The 14240-nt window shown below is 46.6% G+C and overlaps 1 protein-coding gene across 1 annotated transcript; it reads right to left on the bottom strand.

The window, feature by feature from the left end:
* Window positions 1-1021: 1021 nt before the first annotated feature.
* Window positions 1022-10289, bottom strand: NPTX1 (neuronal pentraxin 1). Its single transcript, XM_066616238.1, has 5 exons — window positions 9760-10289; window positions 9189-9396; window positions 8060-8304; window positions 6732-6911; window positions 1022-5141 (listed from the first exon to the last, which is right to left on the bottom strand). The coding sequence occupies exons 1-5, from the start codon at window positions 10258-10260 to the stop codon at window positions 4920-4922; spliced, it is 1356 nt and encodes a 451-aa protein (XP_066472335.1). The 5' UTR covers window positions 10261-10289; the 3' UTR covers window positions 1022-4919.
* Window positions 10290-14240: the final 3951 nt, after the last annotated feature.

Here is a 14240-nt window from a genome sequence, read left to right as displayed (position 1 = left end):
AACCCAATTGGTTAGAATAATGTAACAGTGCATTCCTAGGCATGTCTATGCAGAAGTAAGTCCCATGGTGTTCAATGGGACTTTTTCCAGAAAAATGTGTATTGAATTGTAACCTAAGGAACTTTAAGCATTCAGAAAAACTATTGGGAAGATACGGTGTCCCAGCTCTTAGCCTGTGTTGAGAGTAGATAGAACAGATGGGTGCATGAGATTGGTTTGACTGAGTCTGCAATCCTAACCTCACTTTCCTGGGAGTAAGTCCCATTGAACACAATAGGACTTACTTCTGAGTAGACCGGGTTAGGATTGTGCCCTAAATTAAATACAAAACTGAGGAGGAAAAACACAACAACATATTGACAAAACCAGGGCAGCAAAAAGCTAGTTAAAGTAGTACTTATTTAGACAGAGGAGTTGTCAAGAAAAAAAGAAGACTAAATAAGCAGTAGCCAACTGACACTCATCTGCTGGTCAGCTGACTACAGAGCACATGCTGTTGTTTTTAGGGTTGGTTTTGCAGAGCTGTAGCAGAAGGCCACAATCTGTGATGCATTCCCGGGGATGTGGGTGCAGGGCTGTATTATTCATAAGACTGACTAGGCTGAAACCTAGGAGCCCTGCAGGGACTAGGGACCCATCATTTATTTTATTTTGCTGAGGCACCATTACCTGCGCCCTAGGGCTCCAATGGTTAAAGGCACTTTGCAATCTGAGCCATAGCAATAAGTATACGTATCTATTTATCCATATATACTGTCAACTGCAGTGGGGTGAAAGATTGAAGTGTCAGAGGGGACCCAAAATACCTGAAAGCTTAGGGGCCTGGCCATGGGTTAATACAGCCCTGTCTGGGTGGGAAATTTTATTGTCTGTCAGCTCAGGAGCCCAAGGCATGTCTGCCTATTCCCAAAAGGAAAGCTCCCTTAGGCAGTCCCTGGTTAAACAGAAAATTGTATCCTAGTGCTGGGGTTTCTCTCTGAGAGTTTAAAAAAAAAAAAAGTTTTAAAACAGGCACAGCCAATTGTCTTTCATCACTCTTTATTGTGTAAAAATAAACTCGACAATTCATGTACTTCCAGCAATAAAATAAAAAGAAAAAGAAAAAGCATGAAGAACCAGTAGAAACAGTGCATTTTCAGTACCGCTGATGTGAACTGTGGATGTAAGATATAACAACTCATTCAAAACCCAGTAAAGACTGCTAGAAGGAATAGGAAAAATATACAGCTTTGGTTAACAGAATGATAACTCAAGAAACATTTATCCTCTTTCACGCTGTACAGTATATACAATTGTATCACTATCACCCTTTTTATTTTTGGCAAATCACACGCAATTTGGACTGGATTCATTTATCTTAACATTTTTCCCCTTCATCAGATTGTACTTACATTCATTATTAGTTGCAAGAATGTTTCCAATAAGAATTGACAGATCAATCTTAAAAGGTACAGTTTTGTTTGTTTTAAAGAGCACTGCTTAAAATATGCTGCCCTGAGCCAAAATCTGAAAAGCAAGATATCTAGATTGGCTTGGTTCAATTATTGATAGATTTCCCCCCCCCTCCGCACTCTCACACTATGCTTTCACATGAGCGGTCACATGACTTGCTCTGATATCTGGCAGCAGCTTTCAAGGAGTGCAGCATCATCCTAGAACTGTCGATTACATGCCCATCCATGTTGCATATTCATTTGCCACAGCTTTAGAATTGGTCAAAATGGCTCAGTAAGCCTCATGAGTTTTTTCTTCATCCCTCCCTTTTTTCCCCTAGCCAGGAAAAACTCCTTGACCAGGATGAGAGAGGGCAAGATGACTTAAAGGGGTGATGGCTGCAATATACTATTAAAACCCAGGAGATTTTTTTTTTTAAAAAAGAAACCATATAAAATATTATCTATTTCAAAATAAGCTTTATCATCCATTTATCCTTCATCCATAAATTCAAAGTATTTTTCAGAGAACATCAATTCATTTTCTATATATTCTTTGCTAATAAAAATACCTTTCATGGTAGTAAACTCCTTTTACAACAAGAGAAATATTGTTTGTGTGTTTACAAAAGCAGAAAGGCTTGACATTTCAAACAGTAACTAAACTTTTAAGGGACAGTAAAGGTTGTTTCAGCTACTATGACATGGGCTCTAAACATTGCCAGTAAGTTCCATGGAAGTGAACAGGACTTACCTCTAAGTTACATATGTTTTGGATCAAGTGCTGAAGGATGATTCACTGACTTTTTAAACTGGTGTAGCATTAAAATATTCCATGGAAGTACACCTGTGTAAATGTCCAACGAATCACCCCTTTAGGCGGTGGCCTTTGGGACCTATCAGACACTGTTCAGGCAAACACACACGCTGCTTGTGCAGTGGTCTTTTTGTTTTTATAAAAGAACATTACCTGAGAGAGGCATGTATTATTCAGTGCAAGAGGGAACATCAATCCTATTAAGCAGTAGGCCTGGTTTGGGTGGATCAGATCTTTACTCCATGCTCTTTACTCCAGCAGCCTGGTGCTGAAAGTTCAACTCTCAGTAAGCCTGGAGTGGGAAAGAACATCCACAGTGGTGCTGAAGAGACAGCTCCAAGCACATTCAGATTGGTAAGCTTCAGTAGGACTAACCCAACAGCACAATTTGGGTTACATTCGGGTACATTTCAAGGCAGAAATGCTTAAGATCACCTTCCACTGCAACCATTGGGACAGCTCAGGTTCTGAACTGCAAGCTCTGGCTTCCTTCGGGCTTAAGCATCTTCTTGATGGTGCTGAAGGGAACAATTCCTACTGACTTCATAGTCACCAGTATTTTAACTGTGGGCACTGTTTATTATGGGGAAGAACGCTGCATCCTTAGTCACCTTCTTCCAGTCACACCTGACCTCTATGAATGTGCTCAGATGACTTTGTTTTTTAAAGCATGAACTATCGCTTGGCAAACCCCCACTGCAGTAGCCCATGCAAGCAGGCAAGCGCTAGACCAGGTAAAACACGATTGAGGCACCTACTGAAACATGCAAGAAACAATGGTGCACCCTTTGCCTCTCCTATCAGCCTGCAGGAAATCTAAGGGTGCCACAAACTGGGACAGAAGTAACTTCACTGAAACTACACAGCACGATGCAACCTGTTGCCACTAAAGGTGGAAAACTAGGCACTCTCCTAGCCAAATACAGTCCCCATAAAAAAGGCCAATAGCTACACCTTCCCGACCTCCTACAAAAGTTGGTGTCTTTCAAGATACAAATAATTCTGTATATTACAATAAGAAATGCACTGTTCCCCTGAAAAGAGGTCTGTGCAGGCTCCACACATTCATAGAACCCATTAGGCATCCCTTGTGTTCTTTTAAAAATATAGTGCAGGCTCTTTGCTGATTGCTGGGCAAACAGATGCATGGAGAGGCTGCAGCCTCTCCTTAATCCCCTGGGGCTTTGGAGCAAAACCAGGATTTGCCCTTTATTCTGCTTGTTTACACATTTGCTTAGCAAACCCCCACTAACAGTTCATTTCTTCCTTTCCAAAAAGGAAGATCTCTTGAACTTTATGAAAGCAAAGTCTACCTCAAATCCCACTGGGCTCAATAAGCACAGGGCAGGAAAGGCTCATTGCACAGTACAGCCTGCCACCTGCAATGAACCCAATTTGTATTTAAAAGGCAAAAATCTCAGCTCAGCAGAGTGGCCATGAAAATCGGACTGCAACTGCATGCTTTGCATCCGACTGACACCCCCTACCCCCCAGCCCTTCAGGTTTATGGCTCTTAGTGAGAGAAAAAGGAGTGTCGGTAAAGGTATGGAAATGTCTCATAAGGGGATAAGAAAATGATCCCTTCTCCCAACCAAATATTTTATGAGAGGCCCAGAATGCATTGCCTTTGGATAGGGAAAATGATTTAAGAGCTGGCTGTGGAAATGGGAAGGGAAAGGAAAGGGAGTGAATCAGGGAATTCTCTGCCTTCATCAGGTCACAGAGTTTTGAGAGAAGCAGTAACTAATGCCTGTGCAAGGAAATGACTCTGGACTAGGGGTTCATTTCTTGATGGCTAACAGAGACAAATCCTATAGCAAAATGAAGGCAGAGTAGAGAAATGAGCTGTTCTGCAGCTCCATTAAAATAGGAGAAATCTACTCCTACAAATAACCCAGGACCTGGACAAGCCGTCTAGGATCCTTGGCCTTGCAATGCTCCTGAGTCTCACGTGTACCCATGGGGGCAAAGATGGCTCTATTGTGCTCTGGCCATAGCCAGAAATGTATACAGTTGGGGGAGGTTATCAGGGACCTGAAGAGGTTAAACAGTCCTACCCCTCCCCAAATCTTACTCAATCCATAGTCAAGCCACCGTCATGCATCACCCAAAAGCATTTGTTCTCCTATCACTCCAAGAATAATTCTTTAGTACAAAATAAACATCTGCCAACAGGTGAATGGTTGCTTAAAAGACATTAAGTAGGAATATAGAGATATCCTTTAAAAAATATATGCAAATGAAGACAAATGTGCTGAAAGAGTCGCACCAGCCCAAAGGCACTCAGGCTTTGAAACAAAGTTGGCAAGCCAGAAAAATCAGACCGTTCATGATGAGATTTTGTAAAGCAGAAATGAAAAGAGAATCGAGTCTCAATCCAACAGGGAAAGGGAGAAAAGAAAAAGGGGAGGGGGAAAGATGACCCCCTCACCCTGCTTGTCAGATTGCAAAGTTCCAGGTTGCCTTAGAGTTGACTGAGAAACTTGGTCCAAGTCTCCTACACACACAAAAAGTGACTGATTCTTTTGGATAACAAACAATAGAATTGTAAAAGAAAAGAGACAGTAGAGAGAAAAGAAACAGATTTGTCCGTAATTCATTCCTGGGTGGGGAGAATGTCTGTTAACCAAGGGTTAAATGAATTTGGAATGGGGGAAAGAGCAGCACTTTTAGTTGATCTGACGACAAGCTTCAAATGTCCATTTGGTGGCTCCACCATAAATATCAATGTTGGTCTCAGACCAGGCTATGACACTACCAGACAGGGCTTTGGTGCTGCAAGTGGCCAGGTTGTAGATCTCCCCTGGGGTAAGTTTTCGGTCCCAGATGTTGAAGTGAGCCAATTCTCCCACAAATGCCTGAGTGGCATCAAATCCACCGCCAAGGGTATCCTTGAACAGAGAAAGTGAAGATAAAAGGTTTGAAAATATGTCTCTCTCTTTTGCTCTGGAAAGATGTGGCATTTACTCTGGCCTAAGAGAGTTCTATTCCTTCTCCCAGGACTTAACCCAGCACTGGGTGTCCTACAGCATGACAGAATAAGCACTTGAAGTCAGCCAGAAAGCTTTTATGCTAGCTGGGAAAGGTCAGTGGGAATAGACTGCTCCAGAACAGTTCATTAAGGAGAAGGAAGCTGCAATCTTCCAAACCCATTTTCTTTGGAAGGAATTTTCAAAAACAGAATCTTTGGCACTTGGCTCTAGCAATGCTGGTGTGTCTTAAAGCTTGTCAGAGGGGGACAGGTGTGTCCACACATGAAGACCTCTGAGAGTGTGTGATGGTGAGAGAGAGGCAAGGGACAATAAAATTGGCCATGCTAAGATTCAATCCTCCATCTTGAGGCTTGTGTCTGCATGTGTGCATAAATGTAATTAATGGAAAGACTCTGTTAAATAATTGGTTACTATAACTTTCACTTTCTGTGTGCCTGAGTGAACATACGGTGCAAGTTGTGGACAGACTTGTTCTATGTCAACTCTTGTGCTACGTGTGACAGAAAAAAACACCATATGAAAGACTCACATCTAGCTGGAGCTGGGGCCTAACTTAGCACCCAATCCTATGTATGTCTACTTAGAAGTAAGTACCATCATAGTCAATGGGGCTTACTCCCAAGTAAATGTGAATGGGATTGCAACCTCAGCCTCACATCTAGTTTAGGCATACAGGCAATGCCAGCCAAATAGTGATGTCGGGTGTGTCACATGCATAGATGGCGGAGTAACATTGTTGTTCTCCACACTGACAAAATGGGTATGCTGAGACTTGAAATCATGGTTTACCTGAAAGATCTGATGCCTGGAGACATGTTTCATTTACTAAATGGATAAGCCAGTCCCCATTCATGCTGACTTTTGAGAGAGGGAGAGTTTGTGTGGGAGCAAGCGAGTGTGTAATTGTGCCTGAATGTTTGTGACTGAAGGGAGCAGATCAGTTCTCCCCACTCCATCTGGGCTTTCGTATCCTCCCCCCTCCCCTCCAATTTTCTTCTGCTCCAACATAAAGCTGCTATCAAATTCCACCATAGGTTATATTTAAAGCATATCCACAGTGCTATCCCTGGTGGAACTCTTCTGCACTTACTAGGATATGAGAGTCCTGCAGGTTCTTCTGACATGATTTCATGGCTCCATCATCACAGTAAATCTTCTACCCCATGTGCGGAGACATCTTGTATCAATGTGACATGACACAGGAGGCCTCAGTACATACCTGGTAAGACCCCCTGAGGTATGGAATGCACCAGTTTTTAGTTAGACCAGCACAAGAGCCAGGCATCTGGAATCAGTGATAGAATCTAGTACATGCTTTGAAAGCTTGACAGAATTCAAAAGGGAGAAACCAATATAGAACCTGCAGGATGGATATATTTGTAGTGATGAGCACTTCCTTTACCGGTCATTACATTACTGCAAATTCTTGTGCATCGACAATCCCCAGCAGACATCCTCTTTTCCTCAGCCTTCACCGTACTATCTTACCTGTTCCTGTCCCAGGACAAGGACCCCTTGTGGCTTGATGGGGTGGTAAGGGGCCAGGTTTTCCCCATTGCCTCGTTGTGTACCATCCTGATAAGCCTCCCAGACACCATCTCGGGTAGTCCATGTAATGCAGATATGGTGCCATTTTCCATCATTAATGACAAAGGGGAGCTTTGCTACCTGAGAGAAGAAGGTGATAATTACTGAAGGCATGCATACCGTACTACAAAGAAAAGCTGTTAGGAGTAAACTAGTCCAGGCTGGTCTGTCCTGGTTTTTTATCAGAAAGGACTTTCACCTCTCAAAACAGCCGCAGGACTCTGATCTCTTTTTTATTGCTGGATAGTGCTGGGGAGGTGGGTGGGAGGAATAGGAGATGGGGAGCTGACAGCACACTGGAATCTATATCAAGTGAAGTTAATGGCAACGTTTCTTTTGCCTTCAGGGATGCAAGATCAGGTTTGCTGGCTTAAAAGTCCTGACTATGAAGAACAAGATTTCAAAAAGCTGGGGGTTTTTTTGTTTTTTTGTTTTGGATAGTTATATATTTTGAAAAGTCCAGTTCATGTCTGAGGGCTTCTTAAAATCTAGAGCATAGTGGACAAAATATGTTTCTGAAAATTGGTTGCTTGTATTGCTGAACATCATAATAAACTTGGTGTGCTATGTGCATTTGAAAGTCTAAGGCAAATTGACAGCTCAAAATTGTGGAAATGGGAAGCCACGGTACTGCAGGTAAGGGATCCGCATGCCTCGGAGAACTCCTGTATAATGACTTGCACATAAAGACCTTACCTCTGGCTACATTTGCATTGTATTGGGGGCCGCAAGAATAGAAAATCTAGAATATCTGTGTGGTACAGGTGAACTGCACAGAACCTTAGGCAGCAATCCTAAACACCCTTTCCTTGGAGTTAGCCCCACTGAACTCAATGGAACTTGGTAGATATACATAGGATTATGCTGATAGTCTATAGCAGTAAATGTTGCAAATGTAGACAAGAACCATTATCTCTAAAATTCACTTCGTGGGAGGGCAAGCTAAATATGTTTCCCTAATGAGCTCAATTTTTATTTGCCTAATGCCTGAATTTTTATTCTGAAGTTGCCTAGGAAAAAGATTGACGTTTAGAGGAGTTTAAACTCGCTTCTTGTGTTTTCACTTTTGAAAACAAAGCTCCTGTATTCTGCTTCTTCTATATTTCTGGTTACAGTGTCAATCAGCACAGTAATCTGAGATTTGCATGTAGCCACAAAGATGCTACAAGGGGAAGGGGTGCAGAATTTTCATTGTTTATACATTCACTGTTGATGTCTCTGCCTCTTACCTTGTCATTGATAAGGATCTCCATTGGATTGTTGCCCCACTCAATTAGCACCAGCTCATTCGCTTGTCCAGGTACTGCATAAGAGAAGGGTGTACCTACACCTGGGGAGGCATTTGATTTGATCCACATGCAAATAGTAAAGGCATACATCTCTGGCAGGCTTTTCTTCACCTTGGCATACATGTAGTTGGTTCTCAAAGGGAAAGTCAACTGAAACTTGTCTGTTGGCCTGTTGTCCTTCTGACCTAGTGGAACATAAGAGGAGGGGTGTTTGCTTGGTGACTTGAAGGGGTACTATGACAGAGTGGGGCAATGATCTAAAATTACAAGATGTATACAGATGCCACGAAGTCTGAGCCACGCAGCTTCCCGTGAAATTCTCTTTTTCTTGCTTTCTTTCTTTCTATTATATAATGAGCCTTAAGATGGCACTGTTTAAATCCCTCCAGCACATTTCTGCACTCTAATCCTGGTCACATGGACAGCGCCTAGGGAATAGGGTCCTTTTCTTTCCTCTCCCCCCCCCCCAATTTTTATTTTTACCATAAAGCTTAAAAGAGATAATGAATACTAACCAATCCAGAAGGAAAAAAAAGGTTTGGATGGGCACCGCCACCAATCTTGTCAAAGTTTGAGACCCACAAATTGCTTAGAGGAGGGAGGAATGCTTTAATTTGTCCTAGGTCACTTAGAGGGTAGACCCCAATGCATTTAAAATATAATCAATTTTAGGTAAAATATAATCAATTTGAGGCTAAACAATTTAAGGTGTGTTTTTCCTGCACAGGAAGTCCCGAGCCTCTGTCTTGTTAAAGGAGGGAAAGTCTCATTGGCAATACAGTTTGGGACAATGCGCTAGTTATTTATTGCCCTTCCCCACCACATATGCACACGCATTCACTTATGTTCACCATTTCCAGAGTAGGCAACAACAATAGTTGATCTTGCTCATGGTTGAGATGGAAAGCATTAATTCTTCATATGGGTAGACTACAGCGGGGGGGGGGGGGATGACTGTTGTGGGGTGAGTGCGTTGGGGAGGAAGACTGGAGATAAACAGGAAAGCTGTTCATCTCCAGCTGCCCTCTAAATGTGGCATTATTCAGAATAAATGGACGAAGCTTTTTACCTTTCTCTAGGTCACTGATCCTTTGGTGAAGGGAAGTTAAAGTGCTTTCTATTTTCCCTCTTTCTTCAGACTCATTCTTGGGATTGTACTTTCCTTCCTCCAGGCTGTTAATTCGGAACAGCACTTGCTTCTCTAAGTCATCAATGTTACTCTGGAGTATATCCTTCAAGGAATTGGTCTGGCTGGAAGAATTCATCCTACTGAATTGCTGTGCAGGGTGGGGAGGGGAGAAGCAAAGAGAGTAAGTGGATTGTAGCAAACCAAATTAACACCACAGCATTATTTACCAAAGTCTCATTCCGGTGCCCGCTCCTTGGACAACTAAACTCATTTAGAGCTTACCAAACAAAGGCGCTTCGCTTCGTTAAAGTGAAGCACCTGATCTGCTCTAGGCACACGCTGGCCATGCTCATGGAGAGTGCTTGGGGTTTGACTGCGGACATTTTACCTCTGGCGTGGGACAAAGGGGGGCATCAGTTAAACCACCCAGAGGAGGGTGCTGGCCGGGTGAGCGAAAGCGACGTCTAGCACGTCTCCTTGACTAGCCCTAAGAAAGAAGAGAAAGTTGTACCTCCAGGGTTTCTAGCCTCATTTTAAGCGACTGCAAAGTTTGCCCAAGTTGGCTCAAGGTCTCGGCAGCCGGAGTCCGGGAAAGATCCCCCATGGTGTTTTTGGAAGAGCTGCCCTGCTTCCTGCCCGCTTTGGCTTCGCTGGGCACGGTCTCCAGCAAGCTCTGGCTCTCACACCTGCCCAGCTTGGTGGTCAGCTCCCTGATGGTCTCCTTCTGGTTCATGATGGTCTCCTTCTGCTGCAGCACCGTCTCCCGCAGCTGGAGCACGGTGGTCTTGAGGTCCTCGGCGCTGCCCCCGCTCTGCATGGAAGAGGTGCACATGTCCATATCCACCGGCACCGAGGTGCAGATGAAGCGAGTCTGCCCGAAATTCTGCGCGCATCCTCGCCAGAAGAGGAAGGTCACCAGCGCCAGGCTGTAGCGCACGCCGGCAGGCATGGCTGGGGCCAGGCTCCCCCCAGGCGCGGCGCCCCCAAGCCCTGGCCTCGCTTTCAGCACCATGGAGCTGTCCGCCGAACTGCTGAGCCGACTGCGGTACGCGGGCTGCTTTTATCGCGGGCGGGAGGGGCCACGCGCCGCTGACGTCACGCCGGGGTGGAATCCCGGTTTAATCGCCTGCCCACCAGCTCCTTTCCCTCCTGCGCAGGGGAAGCAGAGGAGGGTCCCGGGGGCGTCGACCCAGTCGGCTCCTGCCCGCTTCCCTCGCTCGGAATGAATGGAAGGGGGGCAGGGAGAGCCCGGGGTGGGCGGGGGCGTCCAGCGCGCCTGGCAGAGGCCTCGTGCTTGCGCGTGTGCAGCAGCATGTGTGAAAGTACAAGTACGGGGGGGGGGGTGTTTGAGCGAAGGAGCCCCGTGCGTGCTGTGGTGGGTACACGAACCCTTTCTGTGTGTGAGGGCGGCCACGTTGGACTGCGTGCTGCAAACCTCTGTAATACTTGAGGAACCTTTGTGGTGTCTGGGAAAGTCAGGCTGCAAGCCTCGCCGCGCTTTCCTGGGAGTACGTCCCATTGACTACAATGGGATGTCCTTCTGAGTAGACATGCATAGGAGTCGGAGCTGAGTGGTAACTCCGCCTGCCCCTCCGTCCTCCTGCTGTGTGTGTGTGTGGAAGGCTGCAATCCTATGCCCACTTTCCTGAGAGTAAGCTCCACCGAAGACAATGGGACTTACTTCTGAGTAGGCAAGCATAGGATTGTGCTCTCCCAAGCCTATGCATGTCTACCCGGAAGTAAATCCCGTTATGGTCAATGGGACTTACTCTCAGGTAAGTTCGGCTAGAATTGCAGCCTAACAACCCAATCCTATGCAGGTTTAGTCAGAAGTAAATTCCACTGAGTTTAATGGGGCCTACTCCCAGGAACGTGTGCATAGGATTGCAGTCTGACTCCGCTCCCTAGGGTGGGTAGTGCGCGCTGGCTCAACCGCCTGCTGTACTAGAGGTAAACCTAAACAGGTGTAGCTGAAACAATCGCGTATTCTTCATTTGTATACCTGCATCTACCTCCAGAACCTTTGGAGTTTTTGGGGGTGTGCGCGTGTGTTTCCATTTCCAGACTGGAAGCCCTTCAAGGTTGGAAGTTGTCCTCCCGCTTGGGAAAGCAGGATATACATGGGTGGTTCTCTTTTACACGTAAAAAGAAGAGGCGCTGCTTGGCCCGCTTGCACTGAGGAAGGAGCCATTGATGCGTAATCGTGCGTACGTGAGAGCTCTACGATGATCAAGGTGGTGTTGTCTGGTGGAGATGTGCGTGAAGCTGCTTGAATGCGAGAAGCCCTTACTTTGGGACGGTGAGTCGTCCCAGCTCTGGAAAACTTTGATGTGTGTCACTGACACATACACGGCGCGTGTGCACTGACTGATAACACTCTATGACTGTCAATGTGGCAGGTGTGATGCTGGTGTCATTCTGTGTATTGTGTTGGGGACAATAGGTCGTGGTGGCGCGTCAGAAGGTGAGTCAACACGTGGCGGGAAGTCGCAGATCAAGAGGATGCAAGACGAACACAAAGTGGGGGGGCAGGAGCTAGGAGCTGAAGCGGGCTAGTGGTGGGGAACTCTGGCAGCCTCTGCTCCCCTGGAATGCGCCTCTCCCTCTTCACCTGTTAGTAGGTAGCTCCTCGAGAGAGGTGCTGGTGCTGGAAGCTGCCTTCCCTGATCGAAACCCCCCTTCCCTTATTCAAGGGTGTGAAGGTCCCCCGTGATCTTTCAGTGATGGGGGAACTTTGTCCATGCTCAGAGGCCCGGAATGGAGCCCGAAGACCCTGGACTGCCTTTTCCTCTCGATGTGATGCTGCTGCTCCAGTTCTCCTGCGTCCGACTGAAGCGAGGCCTGCCTGCACCTCTCCAGGGGGCTCCCTGAGACCTCCGTCCCGGCGCTGCGGAGGGCCGGACGCCTCAACTCCACCACGCCGGCTCGAGCAGAAGTGAGCCGTCAGCTGCAGGGAAGCAAGACGGAGCCCCCCTTCCCTCCCCCAGCCGGAAGACTCGCTTCCAGTCCAGGAGAGCTTTCCCGCAAGGCGCGTCCGCCCAAGGGGGGGAGCAGGAGGCGGAAGAAACCCATTTCCTGCTGCTTCTCGCGGCTCCAGCAGCGCCTGAGTGGACGCGCAGTCTGCTGCCGAGTTGGCAGGCACCCGATCCCTTCCCGCACGGCACCGAGGCGTCGGGGGGGGGGGCCTTCCTGGGAAGAGAGCTCTAGCCCGGCCCAGCCTCGCCACGATTGCCTCCTGCCTGGCTTGCACTGGGCTGAGCTGGCGGGACGTGGGTGGGAAGGGGAAGTGTATGTGTGTGTGTCTGATCTGTGTGCGTGGAAAAGTTACTCACCCATCTCATTCCCCACATTGACCACACATCTGCTGTGCATCCCAGTCGACGTCTGACGTTTGTGCTGGCTCTACACCAGCATTTTACTGGTGTAGTGCTGGGGTGCCATTTCAGTACACACACACACACACACACACACACACACACACATTTTGCTGGTGTATGAGGGGTGCCATTTCGGTCCAGACACACACATTTTACTGGTGTAGAGCAGGGATACCATTTCGGTACACATACACAGAGTGAGAGAGAGATTACAGCAATATTTCAAGGCCTGCCTTTGGACATTTTCAAAAGTGAAACTGTAACAAAGCAGTACATTTTTGACAGCTCTGTTGGGCCTCCTTTGTAATATCAGAGCTGTGGGTGTGTTTCTGAGGCATAAATTGTAGCTTTAAACAAAGACCACTCCTTCCCCTTCCTCAATAGACCCCTCCAAATACAGCAGAAAGGGATGGAGAGCTGGATAGCATGAAGTCTGGTTAGTCAACTGAGTGGTAAATACTGGGTGATCGGGGCCATGACATCTTTCAGCTCTAGTGGGGGCCTCACACAACTCAGGACTAGTAGTAGGCAACATTCAGTCTCAAAAGACTATGGTATTGCGCTCTGAATGGTGGTTCTGGCACAGCGTCTAGTGTGGCTGAAAAGGCCAATTCGGGAGTGACAATCCCTTCCACACTGGGAGCAAGTGCAGTCTGTCCCTGGTCTGTCTCCCTGGCTATGGGCCTTCCTTCTTTGCCTCTTAGCCTCAGACTGTTGGCCAAGTGTCTCTTCAAACTGGGAAAGGCCATGCTGCACAGCCTGCCTCCAAGCGGGCCGCTCAGAGGACTCAGAGGACCTCAGGACTGCTAGGCGCTGATTGAGCTTTGAGGTGAAATGACCTTGCTGGAGTGGGGAGCGGTTAAGGAAGGAAAGTTTATCTGCTATTCTAGGAATCAAGGAAGGAAGGAAATGGCCTGTATTGGATCAATAACTTTTCCTCATTGTTCCAATACATGTCCTTTCTCCCTTCCATTTTCCCTTCCTGAACAATCTCAGGGTAGTTCCTGGAATGGTGGCACATGGGGATCTGGAAGTGTAGTGGAGAATCACTTTCTCTGTTGCGCACATGCGCGTGCGTGCACACACACACACACACACACACACACACAAAGAGTCTTTATTCTGGTGTAGGCCCACTGACATTAGGCAGAATATATTATGATCCTGGACAGAAGATTACAGCAGCAAAATGTAGTAGCTCCCTACTCTAGTCTTGTGGAACAACAAAAGAGGGTCTTCCCCTTGCTCACTTTTCCTCTCCTGAAGATTCCCTGACCTTTTTTCCCCAGCAGCAGAACCTGGAGATTTTTTTAAAAAAAATTTCAAAACAGGACTGTAGTACTGCAGGCTGGAGTAGAACTTAAGGAGGGAGTGGAAGGGTTGGGCTGGACATGGACTGCTGTGGTCTCCTGAGAAAGACTTTTTCTATTGAGATTCCTTGCTTAGTTCCACATCGATATCCAAACTTAAAGCTCCCCACAGGTATACCTTCACCAACCATCTACTGTAGTTATGAAATGTGGCTTCCTCCTCCATCACACATTCTCACCATACCTCTGAAAGGTGCTGAAGTGGGGGAGGCCTTTGCTAAATAGCAAATGGCATAATTACAAAC

This window comes from Tiliqua scincoides, chromosome 2 (genome assembly GCF_035046505.1).
Source record: "Tiliqua scincoides isolate rTilSci1 chromosome 2, rTilSci1.hap2, whole genome shotgun sequence".
NCBI classification, from domain to species: domain Eukaryota; kingdom Metazoa; phylum Chordata; class Lepidosauria; order Squamata; family Scincidae; genus Tiliqua; species Tiliqua scincoides.
The sequence above is the reverse complement of the archived record's forward strand: the minus strand, read 5'-3'. Positions and strand labels throughout refer to the sequence as shown.

Bases quoted from the DNA above. Each gene is read 5' to 3' on its own strand.
- NPTX1 (XM_066616238.1), bottom strand. From the start codon at position 10,260: ATGGTGCTGAAAGCGAGGCCAGGGCTTGGGGGCGCCGCGCCTGGGGGG. The intron at 8,305-9,188 runs GTAAAAAGCTTC...ATGTTCCACTAG, and splicing joins GATCAGTGACCTAGAGAAAG to GTCAGAAGGACAACAGGCCA. The intron at 6,912-8,059 runs GTAAGAGGCAGA...TTCTTCTCTCAG, and splicing joins AGATCCTTATCAATGACAAG to GTAGCAAAGCTCCCCTTTGT.